Source organism: Pleurodeles waltl, chromosome 6 (genome assembly GCF_031143425.1).
Source record: "Pleurodeles waltl isolate 20211129_DDA chromosome 6, aPleWal1.hap1.20221129, whole genome shotgun sequence".
In the NCBI taxonomy this organism is placed as follows: Eukaryota; Metazoa; Chordata; class Amphibia; order Caudata; family Salamandridae; genus Pleurodeles; species Pleurodeles waltl.
Genome location: NC_090445.1, coordinates 72,126,646 through 72,144,458, shown reverse-complemented (window position 1 = coordinate 72,144,458; position 17,813 = coordinate 72,126,646). Strand labels below are relative to the sequence as shown.

At 46.6% G+C, this 17,813-nt stretch overlaps 1 protein-coding gene across 1 annotated transcript in view; it reads right to left on the bottom strand.

Moving 5' to 3' along the window:
• The window catches only part of LOC138299216 (E3 ubiquitin-protein ligase TRIM39-like), a 101,226-nt gene extending 93,055 nt beyond the window's left edge, over positions 1 to 8,171 (bottom strand). The window contains exons 1-2 of the mRNA XM_069237340.1: positions 8,059 to 8,171; positions 7,509 to 7,616 (exon numbers count right to left, since the gene is read on the bottom strand). Of these exons, the coding sequence (XP_069093441.1) occupies positions 7,509 to 7,569 (61 nt within the window). The 5' untranslated portion in view covers positions 7,570 to 7,616; positions 8,059 to 8,171. The remainder of the gene's footprint in view (positions 1 to 7,508; positions 7,617 to 8,058) is intronic.
• Between the last annotated feature and the right edge of the window lie 9,642 nt (positions 8,172 to 17,813).

The window sequence follows — 17,813 nt, the reverse complement described above, 5'->3', positions numbered from 1 at the left end:
CAGCCAAGACAAAACTAACCATCGCAGAAATAAAATGCTGCTCCAGCATAATAGATAAAATAAAAAATACAAAAATACAAAATAAACCCCAGACTGTTTTAGAACAAAACGGAGCATAATAAACAGTTTTAGGACAATCCAGTTGTAACTGTAGGGGTCACAGATTTAAAAAGAATACTCATGTCCCTTCTGCCTTTGGGGCTAAATGTTACATAAGTTCCTATGATATGCAAAAGCTTTTCTGTGGTAATGAAAACCCTTTCTTAAATTTAGAGGTTGAAGCTGGAGGGAACTATGAGGGAATCCATGCTCTCAGGATTTTTCTACTCTCCAAAAGCTGCTCCCATACTTTCATCTAAACAAACAACCATTCTTGAACAGTTATACTTGGACTAGACACATGAGGGGCTGAAACAGATACAGTGGTGTCCATTACATCAGACAGGTAAAGGCCGATTGTTTAAAAGAAACAAGATAATGGTTTCATCTCCAGCTGTCAAGTGCGTCTCCTTGTAATAAATACATTAACAATGCTGAATTCTGCAAGCCTGTTCCCTGGGCTGCCACCATTTCCTTAGGGCTCCGAGGCATGAAGGGATCTAGCCTCGGCCCACTACCGCAACCGCCGGAGACGGTAGGTGCACAGCACCTCCAAGGTATCTTCCTGCCAGCCAAGAGGGTGGGGGGGGTAGTGGCAGCGGACAGGAACGACCCCCCCCCCAAATCACTATCATTCCTCCTGTCTTTGGCCCACTGCTACCCACACCTCACAGCCATGGCGGTGACAAGGATTAGGTCCCCTTTCTCCAGCCCGTTAAGTCCAGGAGGGGGGCTCAGCCCTCTAGAAACTAGAGCCGCGTCAGCCACCGAGCCTCAAGGACTTGGCATAACAGAGCTAGACAGTCCCACCCCTTGCTTGCCACCCTGCACTGGCCTCTAACCCATTTCCCCTAGAGGTGTGCAGGACATCCTTGATCAGCCTGCTAGGGGCAATGGACTGAAACTCTCTGCTCCCCAAACATAGCACACTACATTTAATCGTACTACGGAGGCACCTGACCCCCATGCCACCCATGACATGCCACCAATATAACTATTCACGTGTGACATCAGGAGTCCAGCCGAGGTAAGACTGGCGCTGGGGAATCGACCACAAGCATTTCACATGCACCTCCTGGACTGGACCATACATTCCCTCGGATGTGGGGCTTGGAGGAGGCCCCAACCTGTCCGTTTTGCACTAAACGCCACATTGAGGGACCCAATGGCCTAGTGAAGACTTAATATAGCTGCCTGCAGCGGTTGGTTGCCACTTCTTACACTAACTGTCCCATGACCCTCAACATGTTCGCTGCCAGACCCAAGAAGGACTGGTGTCTATAATTTGCTCTCCAAACCCACTGGGCCCACAGGCAATAGCAAACCTCGGGCATAGGAAATGGACCACCTGGGCAACGCAGAAGACAGAAGGCCCAGTGACAAGGTCCTTCTTGGAGGCTCTTTTCACATCACTCCAAGACGACCTGCAAGCAGTGAAAAAAAAGACCTCCCAACTGACCTATGCGAAGTCCCACGCAACCTGGAAGAGGCTGGGAACAGAGTCTCTGGCACTGAGGACTGCAAGACCGAAAGAGACGAAGAGCTTGTCTGGCTACAAGAGGTTTTGAACGTTAAGGAGCAATATGTCGAGCTGCAAGCGCATGCTGAAGAAAATCTCTCACGGTATAACAACATGCGGATTAGGAGGCCGCGACACACGCAGAGGTAATCACACCTCAGAGAATATGTGGAGGCCCTGTTTTGACAAATACTAGGAGCCCTCTCTCCCCAAAACAGCCCTCATGTCAACCGTGTTCACCACGTTGCCCCCCCATGCCGGACAGAGCCCCCCCCCCCCCCCCCCCCCCTTGCCGACACCTTGACCTGTGTCCACGACTTCCAGATGATACAAAACATACTCGGCAAGACCCAAGAGACTCAACCGGTGCAGTTCAGTGGACATACCCCTGTACTGTATCTAGACTTGTCAGCTATAACTCTACAGAAACACTGAGAATTCCACACCATCACAACTCGCTTGCGAAACACTGGTATAGCATACACCTGGGGACACCCATTCCAAAATCCTGCCACCCGAAGACAATGCATCCCCCCTCCCTACTGGTCACCGGAGCAACTTCTGCACCTCTTTGACCAATAATCCTGGAAATTAAAATCACAAACCTCAATGTCAGAGGCCTCAGCACCCCTACCAAGAGGAAAGCAATCCTCACCCTCTAAGAGCGCTCAGACAGCGACATATGCTTACTCCAAGAAACTCACCTGCTTCCCAAAGATGTACCCCGTATGAGATCATGATGGGTCCCGCGTCAGCTATGGTCCACTAACTCCTTACAATGGGAGGGGATGGCTATTTTGTTTTCTACCCGGTTTCGGGGCAACATAATTTCCAAGGTGACTGCAATATAGGGGCGCTTCCTAGCGTACCGACTCCAACTAGGAATCTTTCATTTCACTCTAACAAAAATCTACGCCCCAAATGACCATCAAGAACTATTTATTCTGAGCACTCTCGCACCACTCCTCCAATCCCCAAATGCAGCTATATTGATAGAACACACCCCCTGGTCATTGACAATGCTCTGGACCACTTGGCCCAACAGTCGGACCAAATAGGGGTGCTTTCACCTCAAGGCCTTCACTGGCTGCTGGATTGCGGCCTTGTAGATGTCTGGCATACACACTATCCGGACACCAGAGACTTCATCCACTACTCCACAGCACACAAAAAACTTAAGCCCGGATTGACTACTTCCTGGCAACCCCAGCCATGCAGGCCCTCATTGTTGACTCCGACATAGCCCCTAGATCACTGTTGGATCATGCACCTTCATTCCATACCTTACGCACTAGCGCTATGCAACCACGTAGTCCAAAGGTGCCTGAGAGATGCACTGCTCCTGTCCCCCTCGACTGTCACACCTATACAGAAGACCATAGTGGACTACTTACAGACAAACGACAACAACTAGACTGCACTATTCTCCCTATGGGAAGCATTGAAACTGGTAATCAGGTGAAGACTTATTGCCATATCCACCTCAGAAAACCGTCTCAGGAGAGAGAAGCAGAAGGCTCGGGAGTTGAAAGTCCTAGAACTCTGGGCCATCCATAAACACACCGTGCCCCAAGGATCTGGAGAGAGCTCACAAGAACATGCTCAATCCTCAAGCACAGGACTGAATATGCAGTTGCCTGACTGAAACACAAGTTCTATCTTGGGAGCTATCACCCCGGAAGAATGTTAGCCCAACGCCTACGAGCTAAGGTACACTTAGGGTCCATTTGCATTATCTACCCCACTCCTGCTACAGAGGTACACTCGGATACACAGATTGACAACACCTTCTATCACTTTTACAAAGTAATATACATAGCAACGTCAGGACCTTACTTAGACCCCTCTGACTACCTTGCGAACCACCCCCTAACCCTGCTACTGCTGCAAGCAGACGATTTTCTAGACAAACCTATATGACCTGAAGAACTGATCTCAGCGATAGCGCGTTTCAAGCCCTGAAATCTCCAGGCCCTGATGGCTTATCCACTAAATTCTATAAAACCTTCTGCTGTGAACTAGCCTCAATTCTGACACAGTTATTCAATTATTTTGCGACCATGCGACTCCATGCTGGAAGCTTCCATATCGGTCATCCCTAAACGGGGCAAGGATCCCGCACTAGACGGGTCCTATATCCCTCCTTAATGTTGATTCGACATTGTTTACTAGTATTTTAGCCCACCCCTCAAACCGCTCATGTCAGAATTGATTTCTCTGGACCAGTGGGATTAGTACAGACACGCCAATGCAGGGACAACACTAGGTGGCTATTTCACCTGACTGACAAATTTCAAGATCAAACAAGGAAGTCCTTCATTCTATTGGTTCTTGGGATGGATTAGGAGCATCTACAGCGCCCCTAGAGCAGCCGTGCGAGTTGATGGGCTAAGCTCATTGCCTTTGCTGGCCGGTCAAGGGACTCGGCAGGGATGCCCCCATGCCCTCTTCTCTCACAACATGGAGCCCCTGGCTCAACACCCGCGGGCCAATTCGAACATTTCCAGTATTGCTTTGGGGGTGAACAACATCTAATCAACCTATACGCTGACGATGTAATCCTGCCCATTTCATATCCTTTGACCACTTTCCCTGCCCTGGTTACAGAGCTTCAGACGCTTGGTTGCCTCTCTGGTTTCAAAGTAAACATGCAAAAAAAAAAAAAAAAAATCACTGATCCTTAACCTTTTGGTTACTCCCGCGACTGAAGCCTCCATCTCATACTCAATTCCGGTTTGAATGGGCCCCCACCCATAGCCCATACCTTGGGATCCAGTTGAAAAACTCACCTCCAATACTATATCTCTAAATTATAGCACTGTAGCCAAGCAAACTCTAAGATATAAACAGCTGGGAGCGTCTTGGCCTTTCCTGGCTGGGCAGAAACGCAGCCATCAAAATGACCACTCTACCACGCATTCTCTACCTCTTCCAGGTGTTGCCTTTTACCCCACCTAAACAGGCTCTCCAATCAATGTAGGCGGATACTAACAGGTTTATCTGGGAGACGAAGAAATTGCGCCTCCACAAACAGCTACTTTATAAGCCAACATGCGAGGGTGGTCTTGCCGTGCCGCTCTGCTTAAGTTACTACCAGGCGTCACAACTGCAGTTCTTAGTGGAATGGAGCAAGCCAATTACTGAGAAGCACTGGTGCTTCATGGACAGTGGCTGGCTTCCATACAGCAAAGAGCCTTGACTTCCTAAAAAGCATAGGGTCTGGGGTCTATACTCCTCACTTGTAATGGATGTTATCTTCCACATATGGAATGTGGTTGCGGTTAAAGTTGGCCTGACAACCTTTGCTTCCATACTGACTCCAATTCTTGACAACCCAGAGTTTACTCCCAGGCTTCAGCCTCACCGGTTCAAACTGTGGCGAGACAGGGGTTGTAAACAGAAAGAGTGCCAATTCGACCCTCAACGGATAATTCTCTTTGACCGCTCAAAACCGATTATGGCCTAGGGGAAACTAATCAGGTCCAGTACTTACAAGTCTGCCACTGGGTGCTCCAACTTTCAATTCATCCACTAGTGGAGAGGACCTTGACACAATTTGAAAAATGGCCATACAGAAGGATAGTGATAGGCCCTTGGTTTCGGAATAGTGCACTATCCTTAGCAGAATGGAGCCTACTCCAGGACAGGGACGATGGGAGAAAGATCGGCAGACCTCTCTCTGATAAGGAATGGGCAGGCATCTACCACAGGGCACAACAGACAACATATCAAGTACAAAGACAACAAATAGGATTGCGCCTTCCTGGTATTTAACCCCGATCAGACTTGGCGTATGTGACCCAGGGAACTCTACAGAGTACTGGAGGGGATGTGGAGGGACTGGTGTGCTACTCCACCTACTATGGCGTTGACCAAACTCAAGCGCTTCCGAGACCAGGTGTGAGACGATATTGGCAGAGCATTTGAGACCACTGTCTCTAGGTTTCCCACCTACACGATCCTAGGGCTCCCCAATCTCTTGACGTTTCCCCTCTACTTGTGCTGAGGTAAACACATGGTGCTGGCACTTGGAGTAGCACATCAGGTGATCCTCGCTCTTTGAGTCACTGATAAAAAAAAAACAATACACAACCTGGCTGCACAAGCTATAGTATACGGTAGGCATGGAGAAACTGTTGCTCCCTTTAGACCAGATATTGGATGACTATCTTCTATACTGGGCCTCTTTCATACACATATTATCTACGGAATTTAACAAACTGATTTGTCCCACTTAATTGAAACTCCTACGCTTGCTTCCTTCTCCAGATTCCCCAATGGCTCAGGTCGCCTCACTGCCCAGTTGAGCCACTGGCTCCTTCACTGGGTAACCTTAAACACAACAGGATACACTGCCCGGTAATCCCATGTACTTTCAGAAAGAACGGAGGGAGAGGAGGTTGGTTTTTGGGATTACACTGTTTACGTTATTTATAGGACTTATCGGTGTAGCTAACCTCTGGGTCATCATCAGCAGCAGTATACACCTTTTTCCTTAATGGCAATACAGTGCCAGCCCCGCGGGGTTTTAGAACTACAGCTGTGTATACTCATGCCTGTTTTGCGATTCCATTAATAAAAGAACTGATTCATAAAGACAGAGGAAAAACATTAGAAAAAGAACAGTGTCTACTCTGTATACAATAGTCCTAGTCAGTCGCAACTTTCAAAAGGGGCGGGGCGGCACGCATGTGGAGGGAGGGGAGACACATTACCATATATATATATATATATATATATATATATACATATATATATATATATAAAAAATTAAAAAATCACTTACCTTCTCCACCGCCGCTTCTCTGCTTCATCGCGGGCGCTGCAAGCAAAGTTCCCAGCCTGCCCTGCGACCAATCCTGATGCTGCTCAAAGAAGCATCAGGATTGGCTGGGAGCTCCCAGCAAGGGTGCTGCCAGGCAGACTGGGGGCCATATGTACGAACACCTTTTCTCATAGACACAGAATGGGTAAAAACCTTTGCTACATCTGGCTCTTGGAGCCTGTGCAAGCTCTCTCCAGCCCAATAACTGTGTTGGAGGAGCATTAGGGGCAACACTCCTCCGACCTAATGGAGGAGCCGCCCCTGGTTATAGGTGTGATCTGCATCCCACTACAAAGTTCTAAACCATATGAAACAGTTGAATGGGTTAATATATTTTCTGCAGTGTTCCACGTGTAGTTGGCAAGTAACAGACAGTAATTTAATTTCACAAGTTCAATGTGTAAATCCTCCTACCGTAGCAACTTGGATGCATTCCCCAGGCCTCAGATCATGATCCTAGTGAGAAAGCTCAGTGGATTAATGAACCTAAGCCAATGATCAGTAACAAGGTTTATGTCACAGACTTAGGTCGCAAGATAGTTTTCTCAGAGTTCACAATGATAGTGTTGAAAGTGATATGAGCAGTGATTAAATATTCAAAGGAAATGTTTTAAATATCTATAATTTACGTTTCAGAGTACATGTTTAACGTGTAAGGGAAACAAATACACGGCAGGCGCTCCTTCATAATAACGAACACTGATCTTAAACAATAAGGAGCCAGGATCAAAGTGGGGCTTCTGGATGGATCATTTGGGGCAACCTGAGGCAAATCACTGTCTATATTACCTTCGCACTATTAATGCTGTCATTAAGACGTCACCATGTGTGCTTTAGAGAGATTCGCCACTACATATCGCATCTACCACTGGCATCAACTGCGGATACGAGAATCTTAGCCACGCCAATAGCCCTTGACCATGGCATTCAAAATAGCCTCATGCATATCTACACGCATGTCATGAGGTACATCATTCCAACAACCAGCAGTGACCATTATTGCAGGAATGTAGTATATCGAGGATGGTGCTTTGCAAACAGAAGCCGTTAATGAACTGGCCTTACCGTATTTGTCCGCAGGGCATCTGCCAGGAGGTGCTTGGGCTCGTCGCTTTGTTCCGACCATTGTGGGTCTGCGTGGTCCGGTAAATTATTCTGGTACAGTGTAACCGGCTGAAATAAAAACGCGAGTGGTGTAGCATATCAAAAACAGTTTCAATAAGCCATAAAACCCCACTAAACAATCTATAATGGAACAAAAAATGGAAACCTAAGTGACACAACACAGCATCACCTTGTGTCACCCTCCCCCAAACATCCCCGTAAAGACAATGGAGAACCCACAGACAGTCCTTGCTCTCGCGACGCTGACCCAGTGAACCAACTCGCCTGTAACAAAGTGTCACACATTAACAAAACTGCAACCAAATAATTCAATGAGAGTATCTAAAAATCTCTGCCGCCACATCGAATCTGACAGAGACGAACAGACCCGCCACCAGTTCGCCTGGTGCATCCCCGAAGGCTCCGCTATACGTAAAACGCACTACGTGAGCATTAAAAACAGCAAACAGTGTCATTTAATTTTTAATGTGACAACCTCTTCAATACTTACAAGCGCCGTCGGTAATTTCAATTTAATCTTTATCGATAACTAGTCCATTGATTGTTTGAATTGGCGACATCTGTCCCCCAATTTCTTCCGGGTCGCACGATAGCCAATCCACTGTCTGAACGAATTCTAGAATTCTGCTAGGAGTGGGCGGGACTCATCCTGTGTAAAGCGATCTTGAATTGGAGCGTTATGTAAACTTTATCCAATCCTAACGCAGTGCACTGAAATATGAAGTGCTGATTGGATGTGAGATCCGCGCAGGCATCTGCCCTATATAAACAGTGGCCGCCGCAGCTGGATTCCGAGCAGGTGTACGGCTGTTAGATGTGATAGAACATACGGTTGGGGAGTGCTTGACGTTCATGCATCTTAACCCCTTCGCTGCCAGGCCTTTCCCCCCCTCAGGTGCCAAGCCTTTTTTTTTTGGGTGTTTGGGGCAGTTCGCGCTTAGTCTCTCATAACTTTTTGTTCTTATAAGCTACCCACGCCAGATTTACCTCCTTTTTTCCCAACATCCTAGGGATTCTAGAGGTACCCAGACTTTATGGGTTCCCCGGAAGGAGACCAAGGAATTAGCCAATAAACAGCGAAAATGTATTTTTTTTTTAAAATGGGGAAAAAGGGCTGCAAAAGAAGGCTTGTGTTTTTCCCCCTGAAAATGGCATCAACAACTGGTTTGCGGTGCTATACTCACCATCTTCCCATCTTTCAGGAACAGGCAGCCTTGAATCAAACAACCCAATTTTTCAATACAATTTTGGCATTGTGGGAAATACCCCAATTTTACTACTTTATGTGGTTTCAGCCTCCTTCCAGTTAGTGACAGAAATGCAAGTGAAACCAATGCTGGATCCCAGACAGCTAAATATTTCTGAAAAGAAGGCAACATTCTAAATTCAGCAAGGGGTAATTTGTGTAGATCCTACAAGGGTTTCCTACAGAAAATAACAGCTGAAATAAAAAAAATATTGAAACGGAGGTGATAAAAAAAAAACACAATTTTTCTCCACGTTTTACTCTGTAACTTTTTCCTGCGATGTCAGAAGAGTCTGCTGGACTCTTCTGGTTGCGGGGATATATAGGGCTTGTAGATTCATCAAGAACCCTAGGTACCCAGAGCCAATAGATGAGCTGCAACTTGCAATGGGTTTTCATTCTATACCGGGTATACAGCAATTAATTTGCTGAAATATAAACAGTGAAAAATATGTATCAAGAAAACCTTTGAATTTCCAGAATGGACACAAGATAAGGTTTTGAGAAGCAGTAGTTATTTGCACATCTCTGAATTCTGGAGTGCCTATACTAGCATGTGAATTACAGGGGCATTTTTCAAATAGACGCCTTTTTTAAATACAGTCTTAAGTTTGGAAGTTAAAAATGAAGAGAAAGACAAGGTGCAAGAACAGTTGTTTTGCTATTCTGTGTTCCCCCAAGTCCCCCGATAAAAATAGTACCTCACTTGCTTGGGTAGGCCTAATGCTTGCGAAAGGAAATGCAACATGAACACATCACATTTTTGCATTGAAATCTGACCTGTTTTTTGCAAAGTGCCTAGCTGTAGATTTTGGCCTCTAGCTCAGCCGGCACCTCGGGAAACCTACCAAACCTGCACATTTTTGAAAACTAAACACCTAGGGGAGTCCAAGATGAGGTGACTTGTGGGGCTCTTACCAGTTTCTGTTACCCAGAATCCTTTGCAAACCTCAAAATGTGGCCAAAAAATACTTTCTGCTCACATTTCGGTGACAGAAAGTTCTAGAATCTGAGAGGAGCAACAAATTTCCTTCAACACAGCGTTCCTCCAAGTCGCCCAATAAAAACAGTACCTCACTTGTGTGGGTAGGCCTAGCGCCCACAACAGGAAATGCCCTAAAACACAATGTGGACACATCACATTTTCCCAAAGAAAACAGACCTGTTTTTTGCAAAGTGCCTAGCTGTGGATTTTGGCCTCTAGTTCAGCCGGCATCTAGGGAAACCTACCAAACCTGCACATTTTTGAAAACTAGACACTTAGGGGAATCCAAGATGGGGTGACTTGGGGGGCTCTCACCAGGTTCTGTTACCCAGAATCCTTTGCAAGCCTCAACATTTGGCCAAAAAATACTTTTTCCTTACATTTCGGTGACAGAAAGTTCTGGAATCTGAGAGGAGCCACAAATTTCCTTCCACCCAGAGTTTTCCCAAGTCTCCCGATATAAAAGGTACCTCACTTGTGTGGGGAGGCCTAGCGCCCGCAACAGGAAATGCCCTAAAACACAACATGGACACATCACATTTTCCCAAAGAAAACAGACCGGTTTTGGGCCAAGTGCCTAGCTGTGGATTTTGGCCTCTAGCTCAGCCGGCACCTAGGAAAACCTACCAAAGCTGCACATTTTTAAAAACTAGACACCTAGGGTGTAAAGAAATGCCTTCTTTGGCATGATTATCTCGTGACTTTTTGCCTTTTGTTGATGCCAGTTATGATTGAAAGTGTGCAGTGTGCTGGGACCCTACTAACCAGGCCCCAGCACCAGTGTTCTTTCCCTAAACTGTACCTTTGTTCCCACAATTGGCACAGCCCTGGCACACAGATAAGTCCCTTGTAAATGGTACCCCTGGTACCAAGGGCCCTGTTGCCTAGGAAAGTCTCTAAGGGCTGCAACATGTCTTTTGCCACCCTGGGGACCCCTCACTCAGCACATGCACGCTGCCTCACAGCTTGTGTGTTCTGGTGGGGCGAAAATGACTAAGTTGACATGGCACTCCACTCAGAGTGCCATGCCCACCTCTCACTGCCTGTGGCATAGGTAAGTCACCCCTTACAGCCCTAAGACAGGGTACACTATACCACAGGTGAGGGCATAATTGCCTGAGCACTATGCCACTACAGTGTCTAAGCAAAACCTTAGACACTGTAAGTGCAGGGTAGCCATAAAGAGTATATGGTTTGGGAGTCTGTCAATTGCGAACTCCACAGTTCCATAATGGCTACACTGAAATCTGGGATGTTTGGTATCAAACGTCTCAGCACAATAAATGCCCATTGATGCCAGTGTGGGATTTATTGTAAAATACACCCAGAGGGCATCTTAGAGAAACCCTCTGAATACCAGTCCGACTCCTAGTGCTAGGCTGACCAGTTTCTACCAACCTGCCACAACCAGACGAGTTTCTGGCAACATGGGGTGAGTGCCTTTGTCAGTCTGTGGCCAGGAACAAAGCCTTTACAGGGTGGAGGTGTTTCTCACCTCCCCCTGCAGAAACTGTAACACCTGGTGTGAGCCTCAAAGTCTCATGCCTTTTGTTACAGCACCCCAGGGTATCCCAGCTAGTGGAAAGGAAATGTCCCAAAACACTATCTGGACACATCAAAATTATCAAATACAAAACTACCTGTTTTTGCGGGAGGGGGCACCTGCGTTTTTGGTCCTGGGCTCAGCAGCCATCTAGGGAAACCTACCAAACCCAGACATTTCTCCTGAGGGAAGTCCAGGGAGGTGTGACTTCAATGGATCCCCCAATGTTTTCTTACCCAGAATCCTCAGCAAACCTCAAATGTAGCTAAAAAATCACATTTTTCCCACATTTCTGTGTGGGATCACTACACCTGGACAAATTCCCTACCTCCCAACGTTCCTCTCAGTCTTCTGGTAAAAATGATACCTCACTTGTGTAGGTGGGCCAAGTGCCTGTGACAGGGAAGAGCCAAAAACATGTTGAAATTGAGGGGGAACCAAAGCGGGTCCAAAAGGGCAGTTTGGAAAAAAATAATTTTAGGCTGACAAGTGCAGTAGATTTTTTATCGGTATAGATGAGACAATGCTGGGTGGTAGGAATTTTGTGCATTCCTGCAGATTCCGGAAGGTTCCATCACAAAAATGTGGGAAAAATATGTAATTTCCAGCAAAGGTTTGCAGGGCTTTGTGGGTAAGAAAATGGTGTGGGGTGCATGTGAAGCACACCACCCTGGAATCACCCAGATGTTTAGTTTTGAGATGTGTCTAGGTCTTGTGAATTTTTCTACATGGCAGTGTCCCAAAGTCCAAAAAGTGCAGCCCTAACCATTTCAAGTGGGACGACTTTGAGAATTTACCAAGCTCTCATTGCCCAAATGTAAAACCAAAACCCAAAATAACCAAATGCCCTCTTGCTTGCTATGGGATAAGATGTTTTAGTGTGCGGGGGGAGAGCTGAAACACTGTTACCCCCTTCAGTTGGGGTGGGGGCATAACCAGGCCCAAGCTGGTTGGTAGCCACCACCCCACTATTTTTTTATTTTTATTCCCTGGCATCTAGTAGACTTTCTGCCCTCCCTGGATGTGGATTGGGGGTTATTGTCCCATCTGCCCACTGGTGGGCAAAACAACTTTGGCCCTATTTATTTGGGGTGAGGGTATGGCCATACCCCCACCATCTTAATTTGAAAAACAAATCTTCCTTGGTCTCTGGTGGGCTTTCTGCCCCCCTTGAGGCAGGTGGGCCTTCCAAAAATAGGCTGATCTGCCCTAGTCAGGGGTCGGGGTTGGAAGGGTAAGCAATTCCCCTTCCAGCCCCGCCCTGGGGGGTGGAGGGGGAGACCCTCGTGGGGAGCACCAGCGCTTCCCCCGAGGCCCTTTACCAGGACGTAGTGGTTACTTCCGTGGCGCCTCAGCGCCGTGCCACTGGACGTAACCACTACAACCATGGCGGGGACGGCGTTAAATCTATTCCCAGATTTTCCCTCCCATTTGTTTCCCGTCTAAATGTTCTTTTCGTCTCTGTTTTTCTGCATTACTATTCCTTTTTCCCTTATGTGTTTTTTTCTGTCTTGTTTTGGATCAAAAGCTGAAGAGGAAAATAGGTGTGGGTGGACAGAAATGAATGTCTTCAGGCCCCACCTGGTTCAAATTAAGCACTGGAAATCGTAAACTGTTAGAAATTGTCTATTTGGTTGGCAGTCAGGTTACCCCCTGTCCAAGCAAGGACCCTCACTCTAGTCAGGGTAAGTCACACACAATCCAAATTATCCTGTGTCCACCCTCTGGTAGCTTGGCACTGAGCAGTCAGGCTTAACTTAGAAGGCAATGTGTAAAGTATTTGTGCAATAGATCATACAATAACACAATATAGCACCACAAAAAAACACCACACAGTGTTTAGAAAAATATATAATATTTATCTGGATAAATGCAGGTCAAAACAATTCAAATGCAATAAGTATATGTTGAGATATCACTGAAAAGTGATATAAAGTCTCTTAAGTCTTTTTAAAGCAAACAAAGTCTCTTTCAAGCACAAAGTATCTGGTTCATGTGAAAAATCTCGCAAAGGACCGCAGAGGAGGAGATGCAGGGAAACAAAGGGGTGTGCGTCAATTTCTCAGGCCGCACATGGCGATGTGCCATTTAGTTTTCATGCAGGGACGGCTGTGCGTTGATTTCTGGCAATCGGTCGTGGATCTTCTTTGGGTAGAGGGGTTTTCAGATGCCCCGGGGACGATGCGTGGATTTCCGGCACTGCTAGGACGAAGTCACAGAAGCTGCGTCGATCTGGTCTGTAAGTCGGGCTGTGTCGTTCCAGCACGGCTGTGCGTCGATCCAGTGAGGCTGTGCATCGAATTTCCGGTCGCTACGCTGGCACTGCGTCGATCTTCTCGTTGCGAAGTCCGGCTGCGTCGTTACGTTTCGGCTTGTAGTGAAATTTTCACCGCAGTGCAGGCTGTGCGTTGTTTCTGGCAGGCCATGCATCGATTTTCGCCGCACAAGGAGTCCTTGCAGAGATGAAGTCTTTTTGGTACTGAGACTTCAGGGAACAGGAGGCAAGCTCTATCTAAGCCCTTGGAGAGCACTTCTTCACCACAGCCAGAGAGCAGCAAGGCAGCAGGGCAACAGCAAGGCAGCAGTCTTTCACAGAAAGCAGACAGGTGAGTCCTTTGAGTAGCCAGGCAGGTCTTCTTGGCAGGATGCAGGTTCTGGTTCGGGTTCTCTTCTCCAGGAAGTGTCTGAGTTGATAAGGGCAGAGGCCCTGTTTAAGTACCCAAATGTGCCTTTAAAGGGGAGGAGACTTCAAAGAGTGGCTTCAAAGTGCACAAGGTCCCTTTTCAGTTCAATCCTGTCTGCCAGGGTCCCAGTAGGTGGTGTGGCAGTCCTTTGTGTGAGGGCAGGCTACTGTCCTTTGACATGAAAGTGTCAGGCCCTCCAAGCCCCCAGCCCAGGAAGACCCATTCAAAATGCAGATGTATGCAAGTGAGGCTGAGTATCCTGTGTTTGGGGTGTGTCTGAGTGAATGCACAAGGGAGCTGTCAACTAAGCCCAGCCAGATGTGGATTGTAAGGCACAGAAAGATTTAGTGCAGAGAAATGCTCACTTTCTAAAAATGGCATTTCTAAAATAGTAATATTGAATCCAACTTCACCAGTCAGCAGGATTTTGTATTACAGTTCTGGCCATACTAAATATGATCTTCCTACTCCTTTCAGATCAGCAGCTATCACTCAAACAATGTATGAGGGCAGCCCCAATGTTAGCCTATGAAGGGAGCAGGCCTCACAGCAGTGTAAAAACCAATTTAGGAGTTTTATACTACCAGGACATGTAAACTACATAGGTACATGTCCTGCCTTTTGCCTACACAGCACCCTGCCCTAGGGTATACCCAGGGCACACCTTATGGGTGACTTATATGTAGAAAAAGGGGGGTTTTAGGCTTGGCAAGTACTTTTAAATGGCAAGTCGAATTGGCAGTGAAACTGCACACACAGGCCTTGCAATGGCAGGCCTGAGACAAGGTTAAGGGGCTACTGAAGTGGGTGGCACAATCAGTGCTGCAGGCCCACCAGTAGCATTTAATCTACAGGCCCTGGGCACATATAGTGCACTCTACTAGGGACTTATAAGTAAATTAAATAGCCCAACTGGGTATGATCAAATGTTACCATGTTTAAAGGGAGAGAGCAAATGCACTTTAGCACTGGTTAGCAGTGGTAAAGTGTGCAAAGTCTAAAAACCAGCAAAAACAGTATCTCAAAAGTGGAGGGAGGCAGACAAAAAGTGAGGGGTGACCACTCTAAGGCTGTCAGGTCTAACACAAACAATGTTTGTTGTCATCTACAAATTCCTGTGGTGGCAGTATTCAGCCGAGAGGGGTAACCTGTGGGCAAGTTTTTTTTTAGCTCAGCCTGGGTCAATATCTGGTGTATTAGGTGCAGCAGGGGCACAATATGGGGATAGACGCAGGTGGCAGAGAACCACCCACACTAATTTTGGGAGGAAATGGCACCCCCCCACACACAATTTTAGCCGCATCTCCAGGAGAACTTGCATAGGTAATGTGCACTTATGTAGTTGCAACCAGGTGGCTTGTTAGAAATGGGGTCTCTAGTTGGCAGTCGATTTTCACCCTTTCCGAGTAGGGACCCTCACTCTAGACAGGATAAGGGAGATACCCAGCTCAGATAACCCCTTCTCATCCAGGCGGCAATGACTTTCATTCTGTTGTGTAGATTCCTCTGGCAGTAGTGGGGTTTTCAGTCTGTGAGAAGATCAGCTGAGTATCGTCGGCATAGGCTCTGTGCTGCGGAGTGCCCCCCTCTGTCTCCTCCTCCAAGGGGCGACCTCCTGGCCCTTCCTGGGCCGCACCCATTTTCTTCAATTGCGACTCTTGCAGCTAGCAAGGCTTGTTTGCGGTCTTTCTGTGTGTAACCAACTCTGCATCGTCCAGCACGCCGTGGGACATCTTCTGTGCAAAGGAGAAGTTCCTGGCATCTTCCGTTGTTGCAGAATCTTCAGCTTCTTCCACCCGGAGGCAGCCATTTTGCACCTTCATCTGGGGTTTAGTGGGCTCCTGCCCCCCTGGACACTTGCGTGACTCTTGGACTTGGTCCCCTTCCTTTACAGGTCCTCAGGTCCAGGAATCTGTCTTCAGTGCTTTGCAGTCAGTTGTTGTCCTTGCAGAATCTCCTATCACGACTTTAGTGTGTTTCTGGGGCAGTAGGGTAAATTTACTCCTACTTTTCAGGGTCTTGGGGTGGGGTACCTTAGACACCATTAGTGTTTTCTTAAACTCACAGCGACCCTCTACACACTACACCAGGCCTGGGGTCCATTCGTGGTTCGCATTCCACTTTTGTAGTATATGGTTTGTGTTGCCCCTAGGCCTATTGCATCCTATTGTATTCTACAGTGTTTGTACTACTTTTCTAACTGTTTACTTACCTGATTTTGGTTTGTGTGTATATTTTGTGTATTTTACTTACCACTTAAGGAAGTATATCCTCTGAGATATTTTTGTCACATTGTCACTAAAATAAAGCACCTTTATTTTTAGTAGCTCTGAGTATTTTGATTCCTATGATGTAGTGCTATATGATATAACTGGTATAGTAGGAGCTTTGCAGGTCTCCTAGTTTAGCCTAAGCTGCTCTGCTATAGCTACCTCTATCAGCCTAAGCTGCTAGAACTGTACTAATCTACTAATAAGGGATAACTGGACCTGGCACAAGGTGTAAGTACCATCAGGTACCCACTATACGCCAGGCCAGCCTCCTACACATATTCACATTAATAGAGGGGATACCATCACTATATCAAATTCCACTTGTGTGATGGGCCTATAGCCAACTATAGGGATCCATTGCAGTCTAAGTCAGAGAGAAGATAGAATTGCGGCACATTGTGTTCTGTATTTGAGAGAAACATCTGTTTTCATTGCTGTACCTGGTTTGTGTCTGATGTGAGCCTACATTGCTGCTACCTGTGCTGTATCATGTATGTGACAGAAACTACAATGTTGCTCACTTTGCAGTTTGTTCTGTATGTGCATGTGAAAATGCATGTACTGTTCCGCCTTCTGCAGTTGTGTGTAAAAATAACTTCATTTTCAATAATGGTTCTCACTGCACTTCTGCCGTTTCGAAACTGTAAATAAACCTATATTACTATTATCACTTTATGGTACTCAGCTGACTGACCTTAGAAGAATGGAAGGCTGCATTGCTTGGATTTGAATAAGTGACCCTTACATGACCTTATAATAGTAGCAAGCAGTTAATTTACTGGACCATTGTAAAGGTTCAAGGTGCTCATGTTGTGGCTACTGTGCTTTACTTTTTCTGTCCTTAAGAGGACAGTTTGGGCTGCGGCCTGCTCCTGTTGTAGTCATTATGTCGGCACAAGGGAAATGATCTTTGCTACTGTACTTGCTGTGGTCTGTGACTAATACTTCCCTGAAAAGACATACAAACAGCAAACCATTGACTTAGTAAATACATGTCTTAAACTTTCCACTGTGGAACCTCTCCTGTATTTATAAAGAGGGGAACAAAACTGCAAGTACCAGAATGCAAAGGCAAAATAGAGAACTGAAAAAATACCCATATTTTCTATTTAGTAACTTTAGCAGTATGACCTCAGACTGGGCCTTGACCTAGTCTGTGCCTCTTACTTGGGGAAAAACAATTAAAGACAACTTTGCCTCTTATGTATACATATAGGCCCTCATTATGACCCTGGCGGTTGGTGATAAAGTGGCGGTAAAACTGCCAACAGGCTGGCGGTAAGTACCGCCAAATTATGACCATGGCGGTGATATCTCCGAAAGACAGCCAATGTACCACACCGACCGCCAGGGCGGAAAAAACAGCCACCACGGCGGTAGCCGTCTACAGCCAGGCGGAAGACAAAGTTCTGCCCACCATATTATGACACAGGAAACAGCCACCTTTTCCGGGGTGGTACCAACGCTATCAAAAGGCTGGCAGAAACAGAGCACAGAAGTCAAAGGACTTACCA